The sequence below is a fragment of the Eleginops maclovinus genome, chromosome 7 (assembly GCF_036324505.1).
Source record: "Eleginops maclovinus isolate JMC-PN-2008 ecotype Puerto Natales chromosome 7, JC_Emac_rtc_rv5, whole genome shotgun sequence".
NCBI classification, from domain to species: Eukaryota; Metazoa; Chordata; class Actinopteri; order Perciformes; family Eleginopidae; genus Eleginops; species Eleginops maclovinus.
In genome coordinates, this window is record NC_086355.1 from 15,551,062 (window position 1) to 15,574,963 (window position 23,902).

At 40.2% G+C, this 23,902-nt stretch overlaps 2 protein-coding genes across 3 annotated transcripts; one reads left to right on the forward strand and one right to left on the reverse strand.

Moving 5' to 3' along the window:
- The first annotated feature begins 1,875 nt into the window (after positions 1 to 1,875).
- Positions 1,876 to 13,258, forward strand: LOC134867384 (zinc finger protein 654-like). Its single transcript, XM_063887921.1, has 12 exons — positions 1,876 to 2,165; positions 3,154 to 3,299; positions 3,683 to 3,764; positions 4,018 to 4,153; positions 4,726 to 4,928; positions 5,255 to 5,391; positions 5,636 to 5,777; positions 5,970 to 6,254; positions 6,344 to 7,504; positions 7,687 to 8,459; positions 9,152 to 10,179; positions 10,713 to 13,258. Exons 1-12 carry the CDS (start codon positions 1,986 to 1,988, stop codon positions 10,715 to 10,717), a joined length of 4,278 nt encoding a protein of 1,425 aa, XP_063743991.1. The 5' UTR covers positions 1,876 to 1,985; the 3' UTR covers positions 10,718 to 13,258.
- Positions 13,259 to 13,393: 135 nt separating this feature from the next.
- On the reverse strand, positions 13,394 to 23,843 carry zgc:152951 (uncharacterized protein LOC569013 homolog). Of its 2 annotated transcripts, none has more exons than XM_063887923.1 (11): positions 23,658 to 23,843; positions 22,036 to 22,278; positions 21,577 to 21,694; positions 18,495 to 18,647; positions 18,180 to 18,365; positions 17,179 to 17,252; positions 16,750 to 16,947; positions 16,438 to 16,575; positions 16,241 to 16,330; positions 16,015 to 16,158; positions 13,394 to 15,810 (listed from the first exon to the last, which is right to left on the reverse strand). In XM_063887923.1, exons 2-11 carry the CDS (start codon positions 22,273 to 22,275, stop codon positions 15,682 to 15,684), a joined length of 1,470 nt encoding a protein of 489 aa, XP_063743993.1. In that variant the 5' UTR covers positions 22,276 to 22,278; positions 23,658 to 23,843; the 3' UTR covers positions 13,394 to 15,681. The 2 variants fall into 2 exon arrangements, with proteins under 2 accessions (XP_063743993.1, XP_063743994.1); XM_063887924.1 differs by having other exon boundaries at positions 22,036 to 22,275; positions 23,658 to 23,821.
- Positions 23,844 to 23,902: the final 59 nt, after the last annotated feature.

Sequence of the window (23,902 nt, forward strand, 5' to 3'; positions counted from 1 at the left end):
GCCCATATATGAATGATGTCCCACTGTTATTCTTAGTTATAGATATATTTCTGAATTTGGCAGATGAGTGATACAGTATGCATGTATTGAATGAATGAATGAAAACACAAGGCTTAGGTTCATAGTCTTGGAGCAAGGGTTATACAACACATAAAAATAAAATAAAAAACATGTAAATATGCCAACATCAGCCTGAGAAGGAAAAATAAACCCAACTAATCATACACAATTCACTATATAGAGAGCTACAGAAACTCAAGGCACACACATTACATAACATACATACACACTTAAGTATATAAATACACACAACCAATACGTGAAAAATGACATTTGTACAAGTCTCCAGGAGTTTCCCATTGATTTGTTTAACTGACAATGGGACAAATTATTCCTTATAACGTTTTTGCTTGTGGACCTTAGCAATGAATAGGTCGAATAAAATCCTTTACTAGACCATTTTACGGGGAATTAATGTCATAGCTGAATACTAATTTGAATGTGGGAATGAATGCTGATCATTTCAGTTAGCTGATTGTTACAGTAAATATGAAGGGATTTTCCATATTTCTGTGTTAGGGCGCCCCCTTGTGGCTACTGGAAACAGTGCAGCATTGTTGTTGTTTAGCATGGAAATGTATAAATCAAGAAATGTTGTTTAATTTAGCCTCTTCTACCAAACAAATTACATTTATAAAATACAATTTCATTGGTGTGCAAATACTTTGTTTCAGAAGTTTGAAGGAAAACATATACTTATTATAAAAATCACACAACACATATTCTATGAGAGAACATCAAACCAGGGGCTAAATGCCTATAGCCTAACAGACAGCAAATTTGGCTATTCGTGTAAAAATGGATAATTAAATAAGGTTTTGAAACTTAAGGCGAAAGTACGGTGGTGTATTGCTATCACACTAAAAAAAAAAATAAGGCTCAGTATCAAGTAATTACGTGAAAGTTTCTTGTTATAACAAGATCTTTTTCACGTTTAAACAAGATAAGTATCATGTTATTACATGAAATTATCACGTTATTTTGTGATGAGCTTTTATCACGTTATTTCATGATATTTCACGTTATAACGTGAAAACATGGCTTTACTTTGATACACAGCCAAGCCAGTCTACTAGCGCGCTTCCCTTTCACTTGAATGTCCAATCTGTAGCGTTTAGGAATAAAAGCATATATTATCAGAAACATCCATCTCGGGCAATTCGGTTGCGCGTCGGGCCGTTTTACTTCCTTTATAGGCTATTTCTTTGAAGCGAACGCTGTTTCGTCCATGTCATTATCTTGAAATAACATGATATTGTCATGTTATAACGTGAAAATATAATTATCATGAAATAACGTGATAATTTCATGTAATAACATGATACTTATCTTGTTTAAACGTGAAAAAGATCTTGTTATAACAAGAAACTTTCACGTAATTACTTGATACTGAGCCTTATTTTTTTTTTTAGTGTGATAGCAATACACCACCGTACGAAAGGCCTGTTTCATGGAAGAAAATTATCCTTCGCAATTCGCAAAGTAACACTTTCATCGCTTCTCTCAGTCTGAACTGTGAACGATACATTAAAAATATCTACCTCAATCTGTGTTCAATATAATATAGCAAGTTTCACACCTCAGCCAGTGGATGTTCATGGCCAAAATGCATGAGCTCAAAGTTCGAAAGATATTTTGTAGAAAAAATATATTCTCTTTTCACATTAGGGTGATAAACTCACACATGCGCTTTTACTTGTCATGTCCCTACAGCTTGGTCCTTCGATGAAAGTAGTTTCACTTTTAGAAAGCTGCCGCAGACACCGCTTGTCATGTTTATATTCCTAATAATATTTAACCGATGTTTGAATCTGCATTTAACGTTGTCCAAGAGTATTGTTGACTCTTTAACAGAACGTTATTTGTACGTATTTAATACAGGGTTGCCAGGTTCCGAGTGTTTTTTTTCGTGAGCAGATAGGAGGATGCTACCTTACAAACCTGGCAACTTTGGCTATGCGCTGGATACAGCATACAGTATGGCGGACAGCGAGAGTGATTTGGAAACAGACGGGCTTGAATTAGCTCTGGACACGTTGTGTGGAAGACACTGCAGCAACCAGTCGTTTCTGAACAGCAAAGACTATTGTTCTGAGTTTTGTGAGGTGAGTTAAACTCCATTTTGTTAAAGGGGCTCCATATTCTGCTTCTGTTTATTGCTAACGCTAACTAGCTGTGCTAGCTAACATTAGCCCCCAAACTAGCTCTGTTTATTGTGTAGCTAAGTTGTGTTTCTAAGACTGCTGCATAGCCCCCCAGAAGCACACATAACTGATTAACTAAATAGATATATACTGTGCTTATTGGCAGGGTAACTCCATATGGTTCCCGAGTTTCTCGAGATATCTGCCTGCATTTGTTAATGCTTAGCTTCATAGCTAACGCAGTCAGAGCAGAGCGTATCTCTGTTTCCAGGCTCCTATGTTCCCCACCTTACAATCCTCATGATCTGACAGTTTAAGCAGACCTTTCTAATGTTGTTATGTTCGCAACAATATACATTTCTCTGAGTCAAATGTTGAATTCATCAACCATAAGCCTGACTGTCATGTATCAACAGTAAAGTTGGTTTAAACTCTATTTACAAAGCTGCCTTGCTTAGGACTCAAAACTTTGAAATCATATTTACCCCTATTTAAAGTCATGTATTTTTCAGATTTTAGCCTTGCTTATGCACGGATCTTATCCTAATTTCTCTTGGTTGGCCGACAGTTCTTATGAGTTGCCATAAGATCGAGGTGTTATCATGCTAAAATACGTCATCATGTTGTACACAGGGATAGTTATATTACAATTGACAATAATTCAGTCTACTGCTTTGGTATGGATACAGGATTAAATACTTATTGTATGTATAACACGGTATATATCGTCTTGATTCATTCCATATATTTAACCCCTTTGTTTTGTTATTAGACAGATACTTTTTATGTAGCTACCACTCACCCAAGTGAATATCTCAAAATTCGGTTCAGTGTTCAATTTCCACAGCCTCTAAGCTTGCTGTCAGTTGTAACTGAAGCTACAATAGATCATAATACATAAAGGGCAAAATGTTTCATATTTCTACATTTCTCTGTTCTTCCGGCACAGTTGGTTGAGGAGTACACGGGGCAATGGCAGGTTCCTCTCCCTCAGCTCAAGGTGCTGCGGACCGCACTCTGCAGCTTCACCAAAGCCACTGCTCCCTTCCCTGATGACTGTCAGCACGTCCACTATGTTCTCAGCAGTATGGCTTTGTAAGTAGTGTGTTACATGTAAGAGCGGCAAATATGCATACTGGGGAATTATTAGCCTACACTTTGAATATGCATACCTGTAATCCTAAACCTAGATCATATACTGTAGTGTAAATGGCAACCTTGCCTGCTAGAGAAATGCTAGACCTTACCTATTTTAAATACATTGTCCCAGGGCTAAAGTGTACTCATGTTTTCTTTTCTGGCTGTTTTGGCAAACCAGTAGAGCTAAAGCCTAATAGCTTTTTGCTTCAATCAGCTGTTAGTAGTGTAACATCATTGTTGTCTCTGACAGTAGCACTTGCATAGAATGTAACTGCTAAGTGTTTGTTATTAGTTGACATGTTTCTTGGAAACCTGATATTCCTCTCATTGTCTTGCAGGAGCTTCTTTGAACTGATGCTGTTTTTCAGCAAAGAAGAATTTGTGGAAGAGCCTTTAAAAGACATCCTTGAAAGCTTTCAGGTGACAAAATGACTTGTTTTCTAATTCCCACAACACTATTCATTCCTAGAAGCCTGTCTACCATTTGTTAATTGTGAATGTAAATTAAAAGTTACAGCACCTAGCCAAAAGCCAATTTTACCCACCTGTATCAATATTAAAACAACATTCAATATTCAATCATCTACCTCAGTGCTACTGATAACTGTAGTTGTACCTTTGATTGTTTTTAGTATGGTTTTAGTGTTTAACGTGTCATTTTACGTCTCTGCAGCAGTGCCACTGTCAGCTCCTGAGGCACAGAAACATCTACCTTCAGCATGTAAAGCTGATCATCAAAGCAGGAGGCCCGTGGGAAAACCCAGTGCTGCAAGGAATCCTGAAGGAGGCTCACTTACCACTGAAAGAGGGTGGGCTCCTGATTGTTTTTAATATCTACTATAGCATACACACAGAAAACACTGCCTTATCAAGGAGGTCAGCCCACTCCTGTGAGCACGCTGGGTATTAATAAGACCTACCGATGTTGTGTGATCAACCAGCATCATAGGTTTAATGGAGATGTTCAGGTTGAAGAGGAGAGGGCAGCAAACAGCTTTGTGGAGTATCAGTGGTGATTGCTAGGGGGCATTAGATGTTGTGTTATAGACTCTCCTTCCTGTCGATCATTCTCTAATCATCACCTAACCATCACCCTCAGTCTGTCTACACACAAAAGGAGTTCAGCTGTTTTCTATGAAAGTGTTTAACATAATTTTAGTTCCAGGCTGTCATGACCTTAAAGTCGTGTCATTACAGTATATGATAAAATCAGGTACTTTCAAAAGTTTAGTTTTAGCAAAGCTAGGTACTGATTATAAGCTGTTTGTTAAAATGTTGTTTCATACTTAACTGTCTTACTTATTCTAACAACACCAACATGACCCTAGCAAACAGCTAAATGTCAATTGTAAGATATCATTGCAATTTTCCTCCCATGCAGTTGAGGACTACTTAAGCTCAGAGTTGGCGGTATTCTTTGAGTTGCGGATTCGCTACCTGCTGGCCTGTGAACGAATGCAAGAGGCCATGGCTCTGGCTAAAAGCTGCCTGGAAAATCGCGAGGCTGCAAAGCATCTGTACTTCCATCAGGCCTACCTGACCTGCCTCTACAAGGCCTCGCTGCACGAACACCTTCACAAGGAGGTAAGAGACAGGAAGTGATAACGGGATTTAGAACAAAGCGCATTACAAGATCTCTTAAGAGTTGGACTAGTGTAGTAATAAATAATCAGATATATAAATCAACCAGTAATAATGTGACAAATAATTTAAACCCAGCAAATGTTTCTGATGCTGCATACAAATTAAATGTGTTAACATCTCATGATTTAAGTTAATCAATGTTATAATTATAATCAGCAAGGTGAACACAGGATTCTTGTATTTCTGGTATCAACAGTTGATTGTAGTGTTTGTATTTGGTGTATTTTTCTAAGCATGTATGTGCGTATCTACATATTCCTCCTCAGATGGCGGAGATAGATGGCCGCGATGCAGTGGAGATCATCTGCAACACAGAGAGCGTAGAGAAAGACGAGCTCCTGTTGTCGCTGTGTAAAGCTTTCCTTACCCAGCAGCTACACAACGGAGACATGTACTACATCTGGTAAGAAGGACTTTCACACATGAACATCACTCTAACACCGGACTACCCTCACTTCTGTAATTTCCCCAGAGTTTGCTCAATGTGAGTGATAAATCCTGTAGTAAGGGGAGCTGGTGTCAGGGTGCACAGTTTGACATTTTTGATTGGTTCAGTTACACCTCTTTGATTACTGACATAGGAATATGTAGGAAAAGTATTTGCTTAATTGACATGTTTTTTGCTCTCCTTGCACTTCCTCCTGCAGGGACCTGGTGTTCATCTGGAGCAGGTTGCATCTCCGGGCCCATCCCTCCAGACATGGCTTTCTGGCTGAGTGCTTGCAGTTAGCTTCTTCCGCTACTAACGTCAGAGCCATCTTCACCTTCATCAAACTGGTCACCACAGAGGTGAGATGAACTTCACAGCGTCATATTTTTCCATGTTGTGTTTCTCAGGACAAATGAAAAGGAAAACATGTAGCATCTTCCGTTTTGTGTCATTAAGTCGAAATGAAAAAAAAGTTCTTACCCAGCTTTAATCATTTGATTGTCTTATCTATCATTTCATCTTGTTTTATTCCCTCTTTTGCTTTTGGACAGCTGGGAGTGGAAAGCGTCCAGGTGTGTGTGGAGCTGTGTGCAAGGGCCTTGCGGCTCGCTGACATGCAGGCTGACAGTGTGACCCGTTCTCTTGTCTGCAAGACCATTGCCTTCCTCCTACCTCACGACCTGGAGATCTGTCGAGCGTGTGCCCTGCTGGTGTTCTGCCAGGAACGCAGCCTGGAAGCTTTCCGAACTGTCTGCCTGCTATACAATCATCCCGACCAGGACTCTCATCCCCACAACAGCCCGGTCCGGACCAGCGTGCGATTCCATATTCTGCAGGTAAGAGGGGGATTTATTGTCTGAATTAATAAACAATTGGATATGTTAGCATTATAATCTGTGCTTAATTTTGCATCTTTCTTTTCCAGATGCTCAAGGCGCGCCTGTGTTTCGACCCCGAGTTTTGGAACCTCCTGACCATCAGGACTCATTGCTTGGAGTTGATAAGTGACAACGTCATGAAGGCTGCTGTTCTCAGTGAGATGAAGGAGGAAGAGGAGAAGGAATACAGGGAAGAGATGTTCATAAATAAGTGTATAAACCAATCATGCAGTCCAGGTTTAAATTCCTGTCAGTGCACTGAGGCCGCAGAAACTGCAGTCGTGAGCCAAGACCTCCCAGAGGTGCAAGCTGTGGCGGAAGAGACAGGAAAGTGTATGGCCCCATCAAATAATAATCTTCTGAAGAGGAGAAAATGGAGCAAAAGGGTGCGAAGGAGAAGCAAATCTTTGTCTGATGATGAACCCGACATTGTAGATGATCCAGAGTTCAAATACAATCTCAAACTCACCTCTTTAGGCAATAAACCAATGTACTCACTAAGACGCAATATCAGTAAAACGGAGAATTCAGCTTCCGCAAAAGTCCCTCTAAACCCCAAGAGAGAGTATCTGGCTAGGTGTGTGAAGAGCCAAATTTTGAAAAGGCAAGGTCGGAAGAAGAGATGGTTGCAGGGTCTCCCGAGGCTGGAGCCGGTGCAGACGGTCAAAGTTAAGGAGAAGGTCAAATACAAAGGGAAAAAGCGGGGACGGAAGCCCTTACAGAAACTGGAACTCTCATACCCTGATAATGAAATATCCCGTACAGAGGAGGAGTCCGGGTTTGAAGAGATAACAGACGACAAAGAGCTGGGCATGCCTCACCTGGAGAATGAACTCGAACAAACCTGCCAACAGAAAGAGAATCAATTCGAGCAGATGGATAATCTCCAGAGGGAAAATAGACTTGAGAAACATCCAGACTCGGACTGTAAAAGCCGTCTCAGTGAACAAACCCAAAAGGAATCTGAAACACAGCTTTGTGATGGTCTTCCTGTTGAACCTCAAGCGGCTGCACCTGCTGTTGAAGCTGATCCTGGGCTTGATGGTCCTCCCTTAGACTTAATAGATTGTCCAATAGAAGCGTTGCACAGCTATTCTCTAAAATCCAAAAAGCCTGATGAGGAAAAACCCCCAGAATCCTCGGCACCAGAAGAGGTTAATGGCAATACAGAAGAGGAGCCAGAACCCACAGTGGAAACAAACACTGAGGTAACTGTTACTTTTCATAATGCAGGCCTTTAATTATTGAAATGTATTTTATTTTTCAGCTCCATTTTATTATAGGTCCTTCGACTGTGTTTGCCATTTAGGAATAACACTTACTGCATATAAAAGAGAAAAAGGCTTTTTCTTTCAATCTCATAGCACTCATTTTGTTGTCTTTTCTCCAGGTGAAATCCAAGCGATCATGGAAGGACCGGGTGCTGCGTACTCAACAGTATGCCCACTTGATGCACCACTGCAAGTTTTGCCAGAAGGACTATAAAGGCTTGAATGTCATGAGGCATGCTCTCTCGCACCTTAAGAGCAGGAAACTCAAATGCATACTCTGTGGAAAGCGCTTTAAACAGCTTTCCTTTGCCAAAAAGCATGTCATGGACCACATTGATGAAATGTGCAAGCAGAAGAAGAGATGCACTGAGGGCACTCCTGCTGCTAATGGTATAGCAGATAATGTGGACAATCAGCATCAGGATAAAAACCAGACTCCCATTTCCAATGAGGAAACTCCTGAGCAGAAACCCGGGGGGAAATCTAAAGTTTCAAGCCTCAAAAGGGAAGATCGAATTATCAGGAACCTGCGCACCCTCATCAAAAAGACAGCCGTGCTTCACAAGAAATGCAAAAACCCTGACGCGAACATATTCAAGCAGGTAGAGTTCAAGGACGAGCAGGTCGTCATTAAAGACGGCCTGGTGATCGTGAAGGATCCTTCTGTGATGGGGAAGGAGGGAGAAGCAGGGGAGGAGGAGAAGCCAGCGGGAGAGAATGGCTTCGGTGTGGACATCACGTACCACCTGTGCCCCTCAGAGTCCTGTGATAGAGTGTTCTTGAGGATCAGCACCACACTAACTAAGCACGCCATCAAATGCCATATCAGCGAGGAGAAGGTGCTGGAGAAGACTTTTGTGTGGGCCAAACACAAGTGCAGCATATGCCTCAGGTAAGACTCATAGGATAACAGGCCTCTAACATTCCCCAGTGCTAGATCCCGTGGCAATATAAATCAGGGATGGTGAAAACAGTCATCTATGAATTTCTAAAGCCATCAACCACACATCGCTTATCGTATGAGCAAATGTATGGGGCCTTCCAAACTTAAAGTAGCAGTTGACTCCAGTTGAAGCTACGTATCAATACAAAGTTATTTTGGTGTGAATTGCTCCGTGTTGGGGATGGCAGTTGTAGGTATGACAATAAAATTGGTGCTAAAAGGCAACTGACCAACATGCATTATGTGCACAAGGAAGCATGCAGCTCATCGTGGATGAGAATCTCTTTGTCATTCATTATCAAGTTTATTTTGGTAGAAAGACAATGTTTTCTATATGAAATTGCTCACCACAAAGTCTGCGATTTATCTTGAGTAACTGGCTCATCTGTTCTGCAAAGAGACGTTGCTGTTAGTCCTTCAGAGTCATTGTTTTAGTTCTTTTAGCTCCATGATGTTTGATGGGAAACAGGCAGTCTTGACTGATATGTAGCAATAAAGGTAACATAGAGAATATGAATGTTTGATTTTGGGTTGAACTGTCCCTTTGGTACTTTGTTGGATACCGGAATAATATCTTTTTGTGTGTGTGTTTTATTTTTGAAAGAATATTTTGTTATCCTGACTGTGCGCTCCCCCCACAGGCAGATCCAGTTTCTCCAGCACTATAAGGACCACATGAAGCTCCACGACACTACTCTGCAGCACTTCTGCTACCATCAGGACTGTAAGCAGCGCTTCCCTTCACAGCAGGAACTAAAGGACCATGTCATCAGCCATAAGCCCTTCAGACCTCAATGTCCATTCTCAGAGTGTGAGAAGCTGTTCTCAAACCTTCAAGGTCTCCATGAGCACGAGTGGAGACACTACATCCCAGTGCCTCAGAAAGAGGAGCTGGAGTCTGGACCTGGCAGACAGATGAAGCAAAGTGCTGAAGCCCCCTGGAAGCAGAGAGTGAAAGTAGAGGAGCTATGGCTGCAGAGTAAGAAGCTGCAGAGGGAACAGGCCTCTGATGTTGAGGGTTCTAGAGAAATGAAAACTGAAACTCATTTCCCAGACGGTAATCAGCCGGATAACTGTTCAGAGAACTCAGGCAGTCACGAGCCTGTGTGCAACACTAAATCCTCCATCAATGGACATGAGCCCGAGACGGGAAGGACAGATGGAAATATGTCCTCTTCTTGCACTGGTCCTGGAGGAGTGACTCCAAAGAAGAGCGGTCGAAAAAGAACGCCCGTCGAGTTAGACCCGTTGAATGTCAAAGACCTGGAGGACTTGTCCACTTTGTCTGAGGGAGTCCAGCAGGCCATAGGAGAGCCGCACATCACCGAGCACAAAACCTTTAAACCGGAAGACCCCGCATACGCCACTTTCGTTAAAGCCCCCTTCATCAGGCCGCCGCCCTCCACCTACCTGGATGAATCCCGGCTCTCGATGCGCAAGAGGAGGGCCCCTGAAGAGGTTGCTCCGAAGAAAAACACCTACTGGAGCATTAAGAGAAAGAAGGAGACCGTCAAGGAGGAGCAGCAGCAGGAGGTGGAGGAGGACGTGCAGAAGGTCCGGCACCGCTGTGACAAATGTCTTTCCTCTTTCAGCAGTGTGGAAGAACTACAGAAACACCAGGCCCTCAACACCTGCTCCGCACTTTTTGGCTTCGATTCAGACGATGAGAGTGAGTAGGCTGCACGGAGTGTGTACAGTGTGTAGGGTGGTGCAGGGAAGAGGTATTTCTGTAGCTGACTGGACGTTAGCATCCCAATGGCTGCTTCAACTCAAGTCAATGGGAATATAAAATTGGATTTTGTGTTTTAGCAAAAAAAAGCTCAGTGACAGCAAATGATTCTGATACATCCATGCAGTTTACTCTGCACGTAGCAACAATAATTTATAATAGTTTTAGTAATAGTGTACATCCTGGTCACATGGCTTTGTGTCACCACTGCTCAGCTAAAGGCAGACTTGTGTTGTGATATTTAGTAGTGTCATTTAGCCATTTAAGCATTAGCAGTTTGTATGACTCACAGAGGCGTTAGACTCACCTGTTGTGTTTTCATGTTATTTTTTATCACATAACATGAAAATGTCTGAAGCTTGCGTTCACCACGCATCTTATTTCAGACGAATAACCAAAAAAACATTGACTTCTGACGAGGGAACCCAAGTGCTGAAAAGCTAACTAATTTGATCCTTGTTTTATTTTTTTAGGTTAGTAATGACTGAAGAGGAGCTGTAACCATGGTGACCACTCTAGATGGAGGACGACTTCCATAATACTACAGTACTCGTTCAAGTAAAAAGGAGATATGTGCCAAAATAGCTAATTTGGGGATTTCATTTTCTCTCTAACTGATAAAACCTGTGATTTTAACACTAAATTTCACCAGCGTGAGATTTGTAAGGTATAAACAAAAAAAACTACCTGTGCTAATTAACATACAGTGGGGACAAGTATTTGATACACTGACAATCTCGCAGGTTCTCCCACTTACAAAGCATGAAGAAGTCTGTAATTTGTATCATAGGTTCTCAACTGTGAGAGACGGAATCTAAAACTAAAATCCAGAAAATCACATTGTATGATTTTTAAGTAATTCATTTGCATTTTATTGGATGACATAAGTATTTGATACATCAGAAAAACAGAACTTAATATCTGGTACAGAAACCTTTGTTTGCAATTACAGAGAGCAGACGTTTCCTGTAGTTCTTGACCAGGTTTGCACACACTGCAGCAGGGATTTTGGCCCACTCCTCCATACAGATCTTCTCCAGATCCTTCTGGTTTCGGGGCTGTTGCTGGGCAATATGGACTTTCAGCTCCCTCCAAAGATTTTCTATTGTGTTCAGGTCTGGAGACTGGCTAGGCCACTCCAGGACCTTGAGATGCTTCTTACGGAGCCACTCCTTAGTTGCCCTGGTTGTGTGTTTCGGGTCGTTGTCATGCTGGAAGACCCAGCCACGACCCATCTTCAATGCTCTTACTGAGGGAAGGAGGTTGTTGGCCAAGATCTCGCGATACATGGCCCCATCCATCCTCCCCTCAATACGGTGCAGTCGTCCTGTCCCCTTTGCAGAAAAGCATCCCCAAAGAATGATGTTTCCACCTCCATGCTTCACAGTTGGGATGGTGTTCTTGGGGTTGTTCTCATCCTTGTTCTTCCTCCAAACACGGCGAGTGGAGTTTAGACCAAAAAGCTCTATTTTTGTCTCATCAGACCACATGACCTTCCCCCATTCCTCCTCTGGATCATCCAGATAGTCATTGGCAAACTTCAGACGGGCCAGGACATGCGCTGGCTTGAGCAGGGGGACCTTGCGTGCGCTGCAGGATTTTAATCCATGACAGCTTAGTGTGTTACTAATGGTTTTTCTTTGAGGCTGTGGTCCCAGCTCTCATGATCAAATACGTGTCATGCAATAAAATGCAAATTAATTATTTAAAAATCATACAATGTGATTTTCTGGATTTTTGTTTTAGATTCCGTCTCTCACAGTTGATGTGTACATATGATAAAAATGACAGACCTCTACATGCTTTGTAAGTGGGAAAACCTGCAAAATTGGCAGTGTATCAAATACTTCTCCCCACTGTATATTCACTTTCCTTTTCCTCAGCCAATCTCAAAGTACTGCTGACATCTCAGTCCTAACAAACCAAATATGGCCCCAGAGAATATCTAGAAACCTGTGTGTTCAGTTACTTGGTTGGTTACTGCATTCTTTCATTTGTAATCACAGTATTTAACTTTTTGCTCGTCTTTCAGTTTAACATGTTAACACTATCAAGTTATTATTGATACTTATTTTTTCTCACTTTATTTGATCAAGTGGATTTAAAATGAACTTCTGATTTTAAGCCTTTGAGACAAAAGGTTACCCAACTAATTTACTCCATGGACAACAATGATTTACATATCCCTATAGTGATCAATTTGGGAGAAAAAAGGCTGACATTAAGACTCAGCTTTGATTTCTTTTTCTCATCATGACTTGCTGGCAAAACTTGAAAATGATTTGTATGACTGGCTTCAGCTCCTTTGATTATGTGTTCACATGCAGTACATCATGCGCAGTGTTTGCAACTCTATGAAATATTGTAACAAACCTCATAAATTGATAGAAAGATGTGTTCTCAGTTGAGCGTGTTTGTTCAATTGCTGTCTTCCAAAGGATTCATGCACTGGTTTGGTAAAAAAGCCTCACTAAAAAAGACTAACAGTACATATGTGGTAGTTGTACATCTCTACTGTTAAACAGTATTATAATTCTAAATAAATCCTTCAAAGGAACTTTTGAAACTGTAAGAGGAGGATGCAGCATTTTCAGGATTGGGTTTGCCTTTAACAAGTCTTCTGACTTATGCTATGACAACTGGAATGACTTGCGTATTGAAATGTCTGAAACCCTGTGATTATGCCTTTATAACACTATTATTCTGTAGAAAATGGCAAATATGTATACCTTCATTAGTGCCAAGAACGAATCAGTGTTGCACTGTCGGTAAAGATACAATTAAACAGTTTCAGTTCACTTTGAATTTCATTTTAACTCCATGTTATGTATATGCTTTTGAGTTGATCTGTAAAATAAGTTGTACAAGTGTAATCCTTTTTTATGGGAGTGTGCACTTAAACCTGCTTATTTATATGTACAAATGTTAATATACTAGATTTGTAAATGTAATGATGATTTCCCATTTATTTTTCATAAGAAAATCAATTACATTTGTTTGAATAAACAAATGAAACTAACTGTCGTGGATACTCATTATGTCCTTTGTTTAATGCAGTAATGTTTTCACCTAAAACAAGAACCAGTTTTCTCTGGTTCTGCTTCAAAAGAAAATGTGTTTAATGCAGTGAAATTACACAGTAAAGGAGACAGAAGACAATTATTTCTTTTGTTATTCAGGCATTGCATATTTATTGTTCATAAACATATTGCTTTGTTGATCACCCCAGGAAAGAGGAAATAGAATATATTAGAATTTCTTGTTTAAAAAAACTTTTTGCATCTCATTTTCCTGATACACAAGGTTCTATAAAGTACAGGGACAATATAAGTCAATAAAATTCACTTGTTCAGTCCAGTTAAACCAACAAAGCGTCTTTTACTACCAGTCACTAAATAATGGAGTAACATGTAGTAAAGCCTTATTGATCAGTTTCAGGTTATATTCTTAATCTATTGCGTTCCAATAATGGGCTCTGACACTTTATTGTCCTTATGTCTGAGCCTACAGGCTAGACTCAAAGCAGAGACAGGCTGTCCGGCTACAGGCCAGCATTCAAGAGTCTCCAGAATCTCGTGCAGAGAATGCTTTCCCGTTTTTAACACATGCTTATTGAAGCGTATGCTCTGGTGCTGCTTATAGTTTAAGGACTAACAAACGGACACAATGTCTTTGCAAAGGAATATGGAGAGAGAGGGCATGTTTTACACAACATGCATCGATGACAGACACCCTAACATTGTTTCCTCACACATTTTCCTTAGACCTGAGATAAGAAAATCCTTCAATTGTGGAAACAAATAGGTCCTGTACAGTTTTGAAGGCAGAAACCCCAGAGTAATCTAATCTACACTTACACTGCTACAATTCCTTCTATTCATGACTACTGATTTGGGTAATAAAACAAAAAATAATTTAAGACATAGTTTTTTTTCCATTCCCAGACACCCTTGAAATATCTGGACAAACAGCCCATAACTCTCACACTGACCAACAGCAAACTTTTTTTTTGTGAAAAAAAACAAACAGTACAAACATGACTGAACAGCATTCAGAGTAGGTGATAAACATGCAAAGTGTCAGAGTGCTTCCCAAAGGGGTGTAGCTAGGATACATGTTTCTAGAATTCAAAATATTACTATATATCTTTTAGTAAATAACTGCCCTTAAAAGCACAGCAGTAGTCATTTCAAATGGAAGACCTGGATCAAAAAGAGAGGGGTGGACTACCATGTAGGCCAAAAAAGGATAACAAAATAAATACAAAAATCATCAAGCCATGCAAAAATCTAAGCGCTGTAAACAAGAGTTTATTTTCTAGTAAATAAATGATATTGTTTTTTTGTAAAAAGCTTAAAAGACTAACATCTTGTTTTACAGCCACAGGCAAAGTTTTCTTTATATTTTAATGTCCACTACGTTGGACACTAATGTTTTGTTTCTACAGCTTTTAGCTTCTATTAAAGAATTTTAAAACAATGGAGGATGCGGAGAATGTGCAGCTGCTGAACTTGGATGCGTAGGTTTGGAAGTTAAAAGGGCTTCGATATGGCTTTTCAAGGCAGGGTGTGTATCACCTAGATCTGCTCTGATTAAATGCTCCACATAAATCACCCAGTGAGTGTTGGATTGGACTGAAGATGGTGATAATCTATGACTCCTGAGTTGCTTACATATTGTTGAGTACATGGAAGCCATGTAGAGAATTGTGGTTGTTGTAATTATTATACAGTTTTAGTTAGCTTTAATGTGTTAACCTACTTGTGCCGGCAACACAAATGTTGAATTTCGTTCCAAATTAGAAGATGCACTAAAAAATATTATATATAGTAGGACTAGAAAAGTTCGATTTTCTAGTCCTACTATATATAATATTTGGGTAAACGCTGTTTTTAATATACATCATTATATTTGAGAAAAAACACGAGTCCATTTGTCATTGTTTTTCCTGAATTATGAAAGTCAGATTTCATGTGATCTGAAAATGTCAATGTCCATACCAAATTGGAAGATTTTAGACCAATCAGAACAAATATTTAGATGTTTAGATCTAGATCTCAATACAGTCTTTGGGCAGTGATTAGTTTACTCCAAAATAATTTGGGAACGTTTCAGGATAAAATTGAACATAGTAAAATAATATTGGAAGCATCTTGATTTCTAAATATGTTGATTATTGTTGCTTCAAACCAATGAAAACTTTTTTGTACAACTCATACACAACGTATTACTTTAAACATGGGGGAGAAGTATGACTATGGAACAGTGCAAACACGCCCCTATGACCTTTTGAATTTACAGTTTGTTTTGCATAATGTCGATTTGCATCGTTCAGAACCGGTGGATTGCATTTGTCAAATACATATTCACCGATCTTCTGGTTTTAGAGTAGATGCAGCTCAGTAGGAAGTGGACAGAAGCAAAGAGGCAGCAAAGTGTTGCTCAGTGTGTGCCGTTGGTGCTCCAGTCGTAAGGGAGGAAGATGACTTTGGTCTTCCCAGCAGATATGACATCCTGCAGGCTGCTCTTCTTCGGAGAGTCGCCCATGTGATCCAGCACCCACTTCAGCAGCTGCAGAGAGAGAAGACACAGGGTTACTGCGGTGGCCTTTATTCAGCAAAAATGTGTATTGCATCCAACTGTTGGTTCAATTTTAATAAAAAAAGTGAAGTATTTTAACTTTAACTTATGAAAAACTTCAAATCATTTCTTCCACCACTCCTGTGATGTCTTTAAATATAGACTGCGCAGTTGTAGGTTGGGAGTCAGAAATACCTTTTCATCAGTTCCTCCAAAGTCAGCTTTGTACCACTTGAAAATCTGACTGAGCCGCACTTCTCTTTTCCCAGAATCCACCACGCAGGAGTCATCGTTCTCCAGGAAGGCCTCGGCTGATGTGCGGAGCTGGCTGTCAATGTCCTGATAGGGTAGAGTAGATCAGAGTAATATTTACCAGATATGTTGCAGATACACTTAATGCATATTGTTGAAGTCTGCTCACCTTTGGAGAGTAGGTTTTTATTGGTGGGCAGCCCTTTGCGCCACAATTCAAGGCAAAGTGAATGAGGGGCTCAGCATCTGGAAGCGCCACCTAGTGGACAAAATACAGAGTAGAACATCACTTCAGTTATTGTGTCTAAAAAGTGTCCTGTGAATAATTAAAATGTTCTACTGTGATTTAACAGAATGTCTGAATACCTGTAGTCGTGGGTCTGTTTTGGAGAAGGGCCTTAGAAGCTGAGCCATTCCTCTTCTGTTCCCTCTCAGAACGCCGTTCTCAATGTCCTGAAGTGTGAACAGCTCTCCTCCAATCAGGTAGCTCACATAGTTGAAGAACTACATTTAGGAAAGGGAAAATATATATATTTTAATGGAAGTACATGAATCAAATATTAAGATAACAGGGCCATTTATTTCAATTAATACGCATGTTTAATCTTTATATTCCACTCTGAATGTAATGACTCAAGGGACACTGTACTGTCTCAAAGCCCTGCTGTGTGATCCTACTTTGTATCTCTGCAACATGTTTGTGGGGGCCCCCAGGCGTAGGTTCCCGTGGATGACCAAGGCGTTGTAGATGTTGATGAAGAAGGCCAGCTTCTCCTCCCGACTGAGAGAGAGCAGCTCCACCCGCTGCAGCTGAATGGCTAGCTCACAGTAACGCTCGAAGGCAGGGTCACCTGACATACCCTTGTAGTCCACAGACTGTGGGAGCAAGAAGAACACATTCAGTATATGTAATCATGCCATGTTGTTGGACCTTTTTAATGCTGTAGCAGAAAGGATAGACCAGTGAATAAACCTGTATGTCTTCAAAACACAAAACCTCTCCTTACATTTACCTACTTAGTGCAACAGTCTGCAGTGTATGCCATCTAATCCTAACCTCACAGATATAAATCAACAGACAGGTTACAACACTCTGCGTCACCTTACCTTGCCATCAGCGGAGAGATGTTCAGAGAACAATTTCAGAATCAACTCCCGTAAAAGCAAAGACAGCTCGGCAGCTGAGAGAGAAAAAGAGAGAGAGAAAAAAGGTTAATTATCTATTGGAATCAAAATAGTTCTTTGATGAGACCAAAACAACAATATCTGAAAGGTAAGAGCAACGGTGTTAGCTTAGCACCATACATATAAGTGTGCTCCAAGTAGCTGTGAAATAAATCCTTGGTGGGAAAAAGACTGAATAAGTTGCATAAAGATCAGGCTAATGTCATCGACAAATAAGAAATGTATTACCCGTGAAAAAGGAGAGCTCTGCAGATAAAGCATTATAATTCTAACAATTACAACAACAGTGATTATCGTCACCTCTGTGTTGTACAACACGGAGTAGCTTGTTAGTTAGCCTCTGGAGTTGAGCAACACTGAGGTAAAATACAACACAGAGCCAAGCACAATGTCTCAGCACGACCACAAAACACTTTCAAGAAAGGAAAACCTAACAAGTGTCAAAAGATGACATCAAACCTGCAGAAAAGGAAACGTGGTTTTGAAATGGGGCTTCAATGGTATACATTTTTCAGGCCAGTTTACCCCCTTTCTTCCCGGTAGACATCAGAATCAATGGATAAGGGTTCTGACGGAATAAATAATATTAGTACTGACATTCCAGAATTGTTCTCAGTATATTATAAAACATTGCAGTCTTTAAAAATCAAACTACGGCTACATTCGAAGGGTCAAGAATACAATTTGCCCATAATCTATCATAAAAGGCCATACATACAAGATATATCATTAAGCCCTACTTCAGTTCCCCCGCCAAAAAGCTCACCGACATAATACATAACCCCAAGCTTCCAAAAACTTCATAAACCAAGCTAGCAGCAGCAGAGAGAGGACGGGGGTTAGAGAGCACTGGAGGACACCAGTCAGCGTGAATCTACAATGTGAGTGTGTACGCCCCAGAGCCGGATCCAGTCCTGACCTACCCGGGATGGGGGTGCAGGAGGCCGTCTGTCCTGCGTTGAGGGCCGAGTGAGGGTCATCCTCCAGCAGCCTGTACAGAGCGTCTTTCCCTTCTCCAAAAGAGCCATCCTTGTCCCCACAGCCACGCACACTCACCATGTACTTCTTCTGCAACAAGGCCTGGCCAGTACTACAGGCCTCAGCCCTGGCTGGCACACACACACGGCCACAGTCAATTTGAGTGAATCAGGGCATCAGATTGTGCTATTAACTGCTTCAAAATCAGAGTGACAGGACACTGAACTCCTGTTTTACTGCAGGTGTACAGCCTTACTCACCCATGCCCTTCTCTTTCTGCAGCCAGTCAAGCAGTTGGTCACTTGAGAAGCTCTTTTTGTACACTGTCAGCCCCCTCCTATGACTGCCAATCACATTGCCATGTTTGAAGTTCTCTACCAGGTCCGCCAACTCATCTCTCTCACACACAAACTCTGTGAGGGTTAGCGACATGTGTACAAACACAGAGAAATACACATGTTCATACCCACATGTATGAAAGAATACGAGGAGTCCAGCAAACAACATTGTGGTGTTGGCAAACAGTTTAATCAGGACATAACTTCTCCTTTTGTCTTTGGTCATTGTTTTAACTATTTTTCATAGTTTGTTTATGTGTATTTGTAACAATGTTGTTTTTGTTTCCATTGTAAGACATTATTGTTTGATGTTTTATAAGAAGCAGGATGATCTAAGCATTTCACTCATTTTCTGATTATAACATTTAGCTAGTTTTGTCTTTCTTAGTTTTATTTTAACTAGCTTTTCATTTTTGTTTGTGGTGACCTAAAGAAGTAAAGAAATACTCCAGCTTGACTCTTCTTTTTTTAAATTTAGATAAAGAATGACCAAAGCAAAAAACTCTTACTATAGAGTTTAGGACAATATAACTTAAAAAACATATATGGCATGTCCATCAGAAAACTTTTCTTATGTGCATAAGAAAGTTAGAAAAAAAGAGATAAAACATGCAAGCCCGGCAAAGATGATGGAGAAGAACAGACAAAGTAAAAGCCCTGAATGTGGCTTCTAAAATTAATATTTCAAAAACTGAAATGAGCAGAACATACTGTTACATTCATTTTGTTCCCCTTTTACCACACAACATGTTTAAGGGATGTGTATTAGATAAGACAAAAAAACAAAGATAAAATATCTCTATGTCCATTTATTTGGATTAAAAAAGTATGAAATTACAGCGTGGAATAAAAGTGGGTCATTTAGATGAACAACTCCGAGTGTCGGTTTCTCTCCTAATTAATATGGGGCTATACAGTGGCCTACATGCTCCTCATAGCAGCCAAATCTGGACAGTATTACATAAAATGTAGTATAAGAAAAGTTGTAATTGAGAATGTCAAGGCAGTTAAAAACATATGGAATGTGTGATGATATAAATAAAAGAAAGGCTTTCTGTTTCTGTAGGTAACACTACTAAAATCTTACTCTACAGAGAGCTGTGTTTGTGTCTCTTTGGACAGACTTTGTTTACATTGTAGGAGGTTAATAACCAATAGCTGCTGTACTGCCAGACTTACAGTGGGGCAAAAAAGTATTTAGTCAGCCACCAATTGTGCAAGTTCTCCCATTTAAAAAGATGAGAGAGGCCTGTAATTGTTATCATAGGTATACCTCAACTATGAGAGACAGAATGAGAAAAAAAAATCCAGGAAATCACATTGTAGGATTTTTAAAGAATTCATTTTCAAATGATTGTGGAAAATAAGTATTTGGTCAATAACAAAAGTTCATCTCAATACTTTGTTATATACCCTTTGTTGGCAATGACAGAGGTCAAACGTTTTCTGTAAGTCTTCACAAGGTTTCCACACACTGTTGCTGGTATTTTGGCCCATTCCTCCATGCAGATCTCCTCTAAAGCAGTGATGTTTTGGGGCTGTCGCTGGGCAACACGGACTTTCAACTCCCTCCAAATATTTTCTATGGGGTTGAGATCTGGAGACTGGCTAGGCCACTCCAGGACCTTGAAATGCTTCTTATGAAGCCACTCCTTCGTTGCCCTGGCGGTGTGTTTGGGATCATTGTCATGCTGAAAGACCCAGCCACGCTTCATCTTCAGTGCCCTTGCTGATGGAAGGAGGTTTTCACTCAAAATCTCACGATACATGGCCCCATTCATTCTTTCCTTTACACGGATCAGTCGTCCTGGTCCCTTTGCAGAAAAACAGCCCCAAAGCATGATGTTTCCACCCCCATGCTTCACAGTAGGTATGGTGTTCTTTGGATGCAACTCTGCATTCTTTCTCCTCCAAACACGACGAGTTGAGTTTTTACCAAAAAGTTCTATTTTGGTTTCATCTGACCATATAACATTCTCCCAATCCTCTTCTGGATCATCCAAATGCCCTCTAGCAAACTTCAGACGGGCCTGGACATGTACTGGCTTAAGCAGGGGGACACGTCTGGAACTGCAGGATGTAAGTCCCTGGCGGCGTAGTGTGTTACTGATGGTAGCCTCTGTTACTTTGGTCCCAGCTCTCTGCAGGTCATTCACTAGGTCCCCCCGTGTGGTTCTGGGAGTTTTGCTCACCGTTCTTGTGATCATTTTGACCCCACGGGGTGAGATCTTGCGTGGAGCCCCAGATCGAGGGAGATTAGCAGTGGTCTTGTATGTCTTCCATTTTCTAATAATTGCTCCCACAGTTGATTTCTTCACACCAAGCTGCTTACCTATTGCAGATTCAGTTTTCCCAGCCTGGTGCAGGTCTACAATTTTGTCTCTGGTCTCCTTTGACAGCTCTTTGGTCTTGGCCATAGTGGAGTTTGGAGTATGACTGTTTGAGGTTGTGGACAGGTGTCTTTTATACTGATAACGAGTTCAAAAAGGTGCAATTAATACAGGTAACGAGTGGAGGACAGAGGAGCCTCTTAAAGAAGAAGTTACAGGTCTGTGAGAGCCAGAAATCTTGCTTGTTTGTAGGTGACCAAATACTTATTTTACCGAAGAATTTACCAATTAATTCATTATAAATCCTACAATGTGATTTCCTGGATTTTTTTTTCTCATTCTGTCTCTCATAGTTGAAGTGTGCCTATGATGAAAATTACAGGCCTCTCTCATCTTTTTAAATGGGAGAACTTGCACAATTGGTGGCTGACTAAATACTTTTTTGCCCCACTGTACCTGGAGTAACCAAGCAAATAATGTAACCCAATGCCAGAATACACTGCAGGAAAAACCCACCATGAAATGTGCATTTATATAGGGTTAAGGCATCAAGTACAGCAGTGGGAAAAAAAATTCCGCACCAAATCTCTAACAAATGATATTGCTGGCTTGGAAAGAAAACAACGTTCATTGGAAAAAGCAAAAACAGTTTTGTCAGAACTGAAATCCCTCACCTCCATCCGTCTCCCCAGACGTGCTCTCTGTTGGGTTCTCCTCTGGGAGAGGAGGAGCATCTGCTGGAAGAGGCTCTTTCTTCACAACATTCACCAGCCTCTGCAGCTCTTCAGGAGCCTGAGCGCATACAGTACAAACATGCAAGTTTAAACACAAGTATGTTGGATTTTCATATCACTGCATTTTAAGTTTGCTTTGCCAAAAACAAAAGCTTTTGTATTTATGGCAGAGACTAAAGCATGTTCTTTGTGATGTTGTATTAACATTCTGTGAAAAACAAAGTGTATGTATGGGCAAAACAGGTCAATAAATAATTTCCCTCAGGATAAATAAAGCTTCTTGAATCTTGAAGTAAAAAGAGTATAACTGCAATTTCTAAAATGTGTTTTTTTGCAATTCAAATTTTTTCTCCCCCCTTATATTAAAAATAATATACATCACACTTAGTTTCTTCTCACCAGTTTCTGTAGGTCATCGTTGCCACCGACATGAATGTTGTTGAAGAAGATCTGCGGGACTGAGCTGCGTCCTGTCAGCTCCTTCACCCTGGCTCTTAGCTCCGGATGCTTCCCCACATCCACATCACACACTGGGACTCCCAAACTCCCGAGGGTGGCTTTAGCCTGCACACAGTGCGGGCATCCCTGGATGGAGTACACCGTGACCCGGCCCAGCAAATTGTTCTCAAACTCCTCCATCTGCTGCGATAATGGAAATAATGGAAAAAATAAAAAAAGTATGTTACACATATGAAGAAATTGTATAATGCAAAGTCAGAAAAATATTCAATAAAACCTAATTCCCCTTTCTTAGCGTTTCAGACTTTTGAAATACTGATTTAAAAATGTATAACAGTGTGTGCATTTGCATACACGTGAAACATGTTTTTTTGTATACGTAAACTAAAATAAAAAACTTTTCCGTGTTGACATTTTAAAACATGGATTTGGTTGTAAAAAGAAAAATGTCGGTTAAAAATGTAAGATTTATTCTGACCCCCTACTGAAAATATCCAGCACCTGCTGATGATTTCATATCTGGTCCATATGTTATACTACCAGAAAAAAAGATGTGTATCTCTCTTTCTTATCGGTTAATTTGTGCTTTCTGAGGAAGGAGAACGTTTTCTGAGTTATTTTGCAAATGACTAAAGAAAAGAAGTTAATTTATTTACATTGATAATTCCTAATAGTACTGTATTTTGTGTTCTTTTGGCCAGTTGAGGGATTTAAACTAGTTTATTTACAATTCGTTAAACCTGATTTGAGTTAAGTAAATATTTCTGGTAAATGACTTACACAATTTCCTCTTAGCTCACTTCTGAACATTTCCTTGTGCAGAAAGCAGGCCACTGTGATGGGTATTTTAACGATGTGAAATGATAGAAACTGAAGTAACCCAACAAAACAGTTCCTCATTGTGACAGAGTTTTAGGATAGCAGTTAGGCTTATCAATACCACACCTTGTGTTAAAAACATGGTCAAATTCCATATCCTGGTTTCTTGACAAACAAATGCTTCCAAAAACAAAAAGCAAGTCAGACCATAACATTTGAATAAAAGCAGTCCACAAGCAGTGACTCCAGAACAACATGTTAAATTGAGTGTACTACTTCGCATCAGAATTGCCTGTAAATCAGCTATAATTATACAGTATTTATACAGTAATAACACCTTATTCCATATGTTGATGAAAGATGACTGCACATAAACTAAGGCTTTAAACTAAAAAATCCAACTCAAAGTATAGTTATAGCAGTATCCCGAATTGTAAAATAGCACTTATGGAAAAAAGTTTAATTTTAAGGGTTGTAAAGGATTACTAACGAACAAGGCTAAAGTTATTTTAAATTCGCAAAGATTATTATGGAGTTCTGCACTGGAAACATGCTTCAATAACTATGAAACGATAAAACGACTACCAACAATGATTCAATTATTACACACGTCGTTTAATGGCATATGAGAAACACTATTTAACGCTGTATGAACAGGTATGCTTATACAAGCTAAACTATGCAGAGGCGTAAGGTTAAACTGGCTAATGTTGATATATTATCAGAACATAGTGGTACGTTACCTTTACACGATTTACTCCCTTTCTTTATTCGGCAGTACAGTTTTTAATCGCACAGTGGCGTTCTTTATTCCTGGGAATTAAAATGTTGTGTGTGTTGCAAGCTGAGAGGTCGTTTATCTTGCAAGTGTATTTCCACACAGCTGCACTGGCAGAACATCATCTTTGCGCAGGCTAGCTGCTTTTGTTAAGCTAGCTATCTTGTCCTATGATGCCTTCACGTGCTCCTCGTAAATGCGACTGATTAC